Below are 7224 nucleotides of genomic sequence, written 5' to 3'. Positions count from 1 at the left end.
AACAAGACGGTGCAACTTGTCACACTGCCAAAGTTACACTCGAACTTTAGGCTACCGTTTTTGAATTCCGATATCAATTGGCCGCCTCGGAGCTGTGATTTAAGCTCGTTGGACTATTTTTTGTGGGGAGCCGTTAAGGACAAATGCTATGCGAACCATCCAGAGACGATTGATGCTTTAAAACACGAAATCGAAGTTGCCATTCATGAAATTGGAGCCCAAACAATGGAAAATGTGATAAAAACTGGGGCCAGTCGTGTCAATCATTTGAACGATATTATTTTTCATTCATAAATGACAATGTTCAATCTTCAGAATAAAAAAAAAAGTTTCAGAAAATATTGATGAGTTTTTTTTATAGCTGATTGAAAAAGCAAATTTTACATGGCCCAACCTATATATATATAATTGTGCGTACACCCTTTTTGGTTGTTTGACCGAGCTCCTCCTCCTATCTTGATGTTGTTCCACAAATATATTATTATTATTTATTAACAAAATTATATAAATTAACTTCCTAAAAATTTACTAATGAGCATTAGCTGTCAGGACTATCAGCTCTTCTTTTATGAATATAATGCATATGAATTTATCGCATATAATTTTTTATAGTAATTTTAGATTGTTGCTTTCACAACTTTGATAACGTTGTTAATTGAAATTACATTCACTTTATTGGGAATCTTGAAGAGTTCAATCCAATTGTGTTTGAGAAGACGGTTTCACATAAGAAGCGGTGCTTTTTTATGCAATATTCTAAATACATTCAAGATATGATATTTAATTTTCCACCAGTTGTAGAAATGATGCCTAGACTTCTGTAAATTAAGGTATTCCGGATATTTTAAAAACAAACACTTTTCGAAGGAGATAAATTGAAAACATTTTAATTCTTTATAGCATTGATCAGTCCTAGTGCCTTTTGATGCGTCCATTATTTTATGTATATTTTAAATATATCCACTTATTTGTATCTAAATCTTAAATTTATGTACATACATACATAGTAGGTGTGTATAATCTTAACCTAAAATTTGCATGGATTTGCTTGCAAATAGTAGTCGTGCATACATACGTACATTTTGCGTCATATATGCCACTGATATGTTTGGATTACAATTTGTTAGAATGGTCCACGTATACATACACACATATATGTATATGTGGATATGGAGATATGTAATTTGATATGTTTGATATACATATGTATATATGTGCATTATATTCCTTCGTGTTCTATTTATCAAAAGTCGGCATCTTTGTGCGATGCTGATGGGCTGCAGGCATCTTTAAAATTAGTTGCATTAAGAGGAGTAAAGTAGTCTTCGTGCAAAAAACGAATGATATTCTCGATTGGGCAAAGGTCTGCCTTATTGCCTCGACTATCGCGTGTGATTCTTAAACTTTTGCCACCTTCACAAAAATCGATTTGCTGTGTAACATCTCGACCGTTATAGACCACTCGAAAATAGTAGTCCGTGTGCGTTTCACTTTTGTACAGTTCAAAGGCTAATCGGGTTGCATACGGTATGAATGTATTCCCAGTTTTTATTCCCAAGGCAGCAGTTAAATATTGCAGCGTCCAATCATGGCCCGAGTACAATACAAATTTTGTTCGATCGCCGGAGATCATTCGCAGCATATAACTGACAATGTGACGCATCATGCCATACGCACGGAGGAGGCCAATCCGTTTGTAATGAGCATGTTCAGCTTCGTGTGTTGACTGCCAGTTAGTGTATGCCATGAGAGCAGTAACATGTGACTTCTCGATACATCCCATCACATTTTCACCATCGAGTTCCTCGTTGAATGCTTTTTCGGGTACGGCACGAACGTCTACTAGATTTACACTGGGATCATCTTGATCAATATTAATAACATCGTTTAAATCTATTGTATTTAGCTGTGTGGTAGAAAATAAGCGGGTATTGTTGAAAACTATGTGTCGGCAAGGCAGTGGCGCATCGTGACACAAAACCATGTTTAGCACGTCAACAACATCGTGTGCATTATTGACTCCATTTGGCGTATGCTGAAGCAAAGTACCTCCCACCCATTGTATAACCTTACTAATGTCTGGTTGAAATGTTAAATTCAGCTTTTGCTCAACTTTTCGGCGCTTGAGTAAAACTTCTGCTTGTTGGCAGGCACAGTCGGTGAAACAAAATGCCATGCTATGGGACTCACGAATATTCAAAGATAACCACTTGTCATTGGGCAGGAAGTTGAAAAGTAATGCCAGAGCCGATTGAAAAGTTCGCCTGTAGCGTGTTGAAAATAATACCACTTCGTCGGAGTTTAGTAATAAGTTGGGCGTTGAAGAGCCACCCATTAATGATCTATTCGAAGTTTGTTTGACGAGCAGCTCCAATGGGTGTGCATAAATTTGATGTAGAATATCACCAACTTGTAACATCTGAGCCACTCCCCTGTACATAAAAGCATAAAATAAAAAATGAAAACGACTATGAATCATCAAACATACATACATATGTGTATACATACAAACATTCATATTTACATATGTACGTATGTATGTATGCCTGCGAAAGTCTATGAAGAAATCTTGTTTACGCACTTAAATGTTAACTGGCCTAAAAGGCATGCACGCTCGGAGGCCGGCAGCAACGGGAATCCGTGAAATGGGCCCACTTTATTCCAATACATGTGATTAGAGCCTGAAGATGACGTCGAATTATACAGGAAACTCCGATAGCTGTAATTGAGTTTTGATACGAGTTCAGAACAAAAGTTTCATCTGCATTAGTTTTGTTGTATGTACAGTATAAGGCATTGAACTAAAAAAGAATACACAAACATTTCAAAAATAAGTTACAAAAATAGTTTCTTAGAATATTAAATATTTTAATAATAAATAAAATACGTCTAAAGATTGGGCGATAGACAAAATTGCAGGCAATTAATTGGTGGCAGAATCCGTGCTGAACTTATATGGTTTATGAATGATGGAAATAACAAGGCCTGAATAGCCTTGACTACTGGGAAAAGGCGCGAATACAAATCACATGACCTCACTTGCTTAGTGAGATTTCTCAGGTTCCAGTAGTGACTCCAGTCTACCTGCAACTCAAGGATGAATATAGTGAACAAAAAATTTGCTGACATCGCAGAGGTTGTTATTATTGTTGCTGTAGCAGATCGTGGTCCTCTAACTCATCTAACGGCAGGCCCAGGGAATGTGCTGTTTCGTCAGGTTGGGTCCAGAGGCAGAGGTGTGTTAGGTGAGCGGGTTTGAGGAGCCACAATAATAGGTGGTTAGTATCGTGAGGTGTGCCTTCACATGCCCGACATATAATGAGTATGTCGGGGTCTATTCTGGATAAGTTGGAGTTTAACCTACTACAAAATCCAGATCCTAATTGAGCCAAAGATACGCGATCTACAAGCAAAAAAGGCTAGCGAGATAAATATTCACTTTGGAACACAAGTCATCGATGCCATCACCGGACACCATTATCGAACAATCGTCAACATAGAAGACCTTTGATACTCCCTCTGGTGTTTGGAGGAGTTTCGAATTGTAGAAGTAGAAAGGCAAAGGTGAGAGCTTCTCTGTTTTGAGCTTGGATCTCGAAAGATGAATGACGAAAGCCGAGCACTCAGATAGTTCGCGGACCACCTCTTCAGTCCCGGCGGGAAGGTGGACTGTTGAATATCATCTAGTAGCACGGAGTGGCTGACTGTGACGAAAGCTTTCGACAAGTCTAGCGCTACTAGAACAGTCCTCTCGCAGGGACGGTTTGGTTGACCCAGGTATTTACGGCGTTGAACCCTGTGGTGGTACTGTTCACTCTGCGGAAGCCATACTGATGTGAGGTGGTAGTTTATTGTCATTATGCTCAGCTCTTTTAAATTTTGTAGCATCTGAGCTAAATTCTTTGGAGGCCTTCATCTTCCCGATGACAGAGGTGAAGTTGTAAGTCTTTACGCGTTTTCCCCATTTTGTTCACTTAAGGGCAGCAGGTCTGTTAATTGAGATAATTATGGGTAAGTGGTCGGATGCGAAAATTGAAATTAACAAGGAGCTTGGAAGTCTCAAAAGTGGTGATTAGCATGATATCTCATGTTATATATACAGTTGGTTTTCAATTACTCACCGATTAACAAAGCCATTGTTGGCTACACCGCAGTCGATACCCATTACGCCACGCATATGGGACATGGGGCCACGGTCGCCATGTCTGATGACCATCAGTACACCCTGCAATTTCCAACCATCTAAAATACCACCATCGTCGCGACGCACTAAGTGTCCTAAAGGTGCACAACGTTCTTTAAACCGACTATACTTAAAGATGGACTGCTCTTGTGCCTCGGCATCAGTGTCATCCATATAACGTATAGGAGCAGATGCTGATTTCGACTGCAATTTTCCATTAAGGAAACGAAAGGTACTACTAAGGGAATTGCCATTGTATCCAATGTATTTATACATACCTAAATTACACATTATTTCTTTATATGAATTAAATTAGAAGAATTTATGAAACTATCTTACCCGCGATTAGGAGAAAAATCCATATACTCAGTATCAAATAGCAGTGCAACGTACGGTGCTGCGTAGAAAATCGGATCAACTCCTTTATAAGCATACTCAAAAAAGTTTAATTTTCGTTTTAATCGTCTATAAATAATTAATTTCCATTTAAAATACTACTCTATTAAAAACTAACACTTTTACGTGGCAAACGACATTTTCCTTCAGTTAACTAGTATTTATATACATACATCTATAACACGCACGTATGTATGTATATAGCACTAATAGTTGGCATGCGCATTTGATAATCCTACTCTATTGATTATAGATGTCTAAACGTATCCATATGTAAGTATTTACTTGCATCTACAACTCGTTTATTAAAAGGCAGATGGTATCACAAATATTTGTATTATATGTAGAAAGCGATTTTATGTATTTATATTAAAGCAAATTAAAAGGAGATTTATGTTTCCAGTCTAAAGATATTAGCAATATGGAAAAATTCTGCATACAAATTTAAAGCTTTTTTATATAATTTTTCGATATTTTAGATGAATAAGCGCAAAATAAACACAGAAATTATGCAGATTGAGTACAATATTCATGGGTTCAGTATTAAGCCGAAGACAGCGCCATCACAGTGAATCGCAGTTCATCAGGGTCACGTGCCATGAACTCCTTGCAAACCTTAGCTGCGTCTTGTATAAATGTTTCGTCTGTAGTGGGACCATGTTTGATTGGAAATTCCTTGCGACCATCCAATTCGTACAATACCCCATTTTTATTAATCAAGGCAACAAAGTGGTGGTTCACCTTTTCTTCAGGATCAGCAACAGTTTGACCTTCTTTCGCAAGTTCATGATGACCCTCAGTAAATGATTTATCGTTTTCCAAAGCTTTGCCACGCTCTTCCGGTGTTAAATCCTTAACATTCTCAAGAAAGCTTTTCAAAATTCCATCCTCTAGTGAGATGCTAATAAAAGAGATATTTTATTTTTCTTTTACTTTTTTAAAACATTTTTCTTTATATCCCACCTTTTACTGTTCGCCAGGCTGTGTATAAGGGCAACAGTCCCGCAAGCGTTCGAAGTAAGTTGACGCATATAAAAAAGATCGTCTGGAAATACTCCGGGATCTACAGATAACTTTTCATGCTCCTCTGCTCTATGTTTTTCATACTAAAGGAAAATGCAAATTAAAAAATATCTAGGATTCCATATACACGTCAAATACACACAGTTTCCGAAATAGGGAAAAGTAAAATAATCGATTTTACTGGCTGCGGAATCCACTCCAGCATCTGCGGTTCCAGGCCAACGACATCGAAAATTTCCCACTCCTTAGATACGCCCAATTTGTGAATGTACTTGGTCAGTACCTACCAGAAGTACGAGGAAGAGTGAATAATTATAGGCGGAGGAATGACTCACGGATAATGCAATTGAATATATAAATGCACCCAGAATATCAAAAATAGTTAAAAAACTTACATCTGGATTTGATTCAAGTGGGAGCCAAGCAGTCATTTCACTAATACCTTTTATTAGTCAAAATATTTAAAAAATATAGCTGTTTTTTCAGTTTCTAACCTCTTCGTGCTGTTCTCTGCTCACCGGCAAACTTCTCTGCGGAATATCAAATTATTTTGTTTCTACTTCCCTTTTGTTTTCGTTTTTCGATTTGCAGTACGAAAAAAAACTATACGATGCAACTTGTTTGCTGATTCCTATTAAAGTTGTAATACTATAGGCAACTTTTTCTGTTAAAGTCCTTGGGCTTTAGTCCAAATTCTACTACAATATTTTCACAGTGCAAAGCTTTTGATTATGTTCATCATGATTTCTATTTGTTTTCAAAAGCATATATAGGTTGGGCCATGATCGTGATATCGGAATTTCGGTCGATTATTCGGTTTTCAAAAACGGTATCCAAAAGTTCGAGTGTAACTTTGGCAGTGTGACAAGTTTCACCGTCCTGTTGAAACCAAATGTCGTCCATGTGATCCTCTTCAATTTTTGGAAAAAACTCGTTGAGCATGCCATTTACTGTAACCGCAGCTCCTCGCTCATTTTCGAAAAAAATGGCCCGATGATGCCGCCAGACCAAAAACCGCACCAAACTCGTTGCTTCTCTACACTAACGTGTGGATTTTCTGAGCCCCAAACCCGACAATTTTGCTTATTGACGTAGCTACCGATGTGATAATCAGAAAAGAAAAAGAAGACTCACCACTTTGGAAATATCTTTTCAATATTTCCCAATTTTGTTCAAGCGTATAGCGTCCCATTTCGTAAATGTCAAACCTTTAAGTAAATTATGAACACATTTGACATGTCATTTGTGTTACCATTCTCAAAAAAAATTGGTGGTTCAAAAAGCAAACGCTATATGGCCCACGCTGTAGTAAGTAATTTTCCTTTAAGTGAAGGGCATAACACAAAATTAAATTTTTCGAGACCCCCTTCCACTTGATGCTGCTCATTGAACGCTTATAAATTTAAACCCATATAAAAGTAGAAGAATCAATAACTTTTTTTATCTCAATACTGTCAAAGTTAACTATTTTTTATTAGCTCCAATTTATAAATCTTTAATTTTCTTTACCAAGGTGTTTATTTTACTCTTAGCCTCAATTAAAGTATTTTTTAGTTGTATATTAAATTATTTCGCCAAGTCTTGAAAATTTGTAGATCGTAAGAAATGCCAACACAGTTTCC

At 37.2% G+C, this 7224-nt stretch overlaps 2 protein-coding genes across 3 annotated transcripts; both read right to left on the bottom strand.

Moving 5' to 3' along the window:
* Window positions 1-864: 864 nt before the first annotated feature.
* Window positions 865-4789, bottom strand: LOC129247356 (2-phosphoxylose phosphatase 1). 2 transcript variants are annotated; one of them, XM_054886468.1, is made up of 4 exons: window positions 4523-4789; window positions 4122-4461; window positions 2582-2719; window positions 865-2432 (listed from the first exon to the last, which is right to left on the bottom strand). In XM_054886468.1, the coding sequence occupies exons 1-4, from the start codon at window positions 4614-4616 to the stop codon at window positions 1244-1246; spliced, it is 1761 nt and encodes a 586-aa protein (XP_054742443.1). In that variant the 5' UTR covers window positions 4617-4789; the 3' UTR covers window positions 865-1243. The 2 variants fall into 2 exon arrangements, with proteins under 2 accessions (XP_054742443.1, XP_054742444.1); XM_054886469.1 differs by having other exon boundaries at window positions 4122-4387; window positions 4523-4609.
* Window positions 4790-4899: 110 nt separating this feature from the next.
* Window positions 4900-6148, bottom strand: LOC129247357 (ubiquitin carboxyl-terminal hydrolase). The gene is made up of 4 exons (XM_054886470.1): window positions 5998-6148; window positions 5745-5885; window positions 5543-5685; window positions 4900-5480 (listed from the first exon to the last, which is right to left on the bottom strand). Exons 1-4 carry the CDS (start codon window positions 6031-6033, stop codon window positions 5123-5125), a joined length of 678 nt encoding a protein of 225 aa, XP_054742445.1. The 5' UTR covers window positions 6034-6148; the 3' UTR covers window positions 4900-5122.
* Window positions 6149-7224: the final 1076 nt, after the last annotated feature.

The sequence above is a fragment of the Anastrepha obliqua genome, chromosome 5 (assembly GCF_027943255.1).
Source record: "Anastrepha obliqua isolate idAnaObli1 chromosome 5, idAnaObli1_1.0, whole genome shotgun sequence".
NCBI lineage: Eukaryota > Metazoa > Arthropoda > Insecta > Diptera > Tephritidae > Anastrepha > Anastrepha obliqua.
Note: the sequence above shows the minus strand (reverse complement) of the source record. Positions and strands in the feature narration are given on the sequence as shown.

Coding starts and splice junctions, on each gene's coding strand:
- LOC129247356 (XM_054886468.1), bottom strand. CDS start 4,616: ATGCTTATAAAGGAGTTGATCCGATTTTCTACGCAGCACCGTACGTTG. Junction 4,462..4,522: donor GATTTTTCTCCTAATCGCGG/GTAAGATAGTTT, acceptor TGTGTAATTTAG/GTATGTATAAATACATTGGA. Junction 2,433..2,581: donor TTAGGCCAGTTAACATTTAA/GTGCGTAAACAA, acceptor TTTTATGTACAG/GGGAGTGGCTCAGATGTTAC.
- LOC129247357 (XM_054886470.1), bottom strand. CDS start 6,033: ATGACTGCTTGGCTCCCACTTGAATCAAATCCAGAT. Junction 5,886..5,997: donor CACTTGAATCAAATCCAGAT/GTAAGTTTTTTA, acceptor TACTTCTGGTAG/GTACTGACCAAGTACATTCA. Junction 5,686..5,744: donor TTTTCCCTATTTCGGAAACT/GTGTGTATTTGA, acceptor ATTTTCCTTTAG/TATGAAAAACATAGAGCAGA.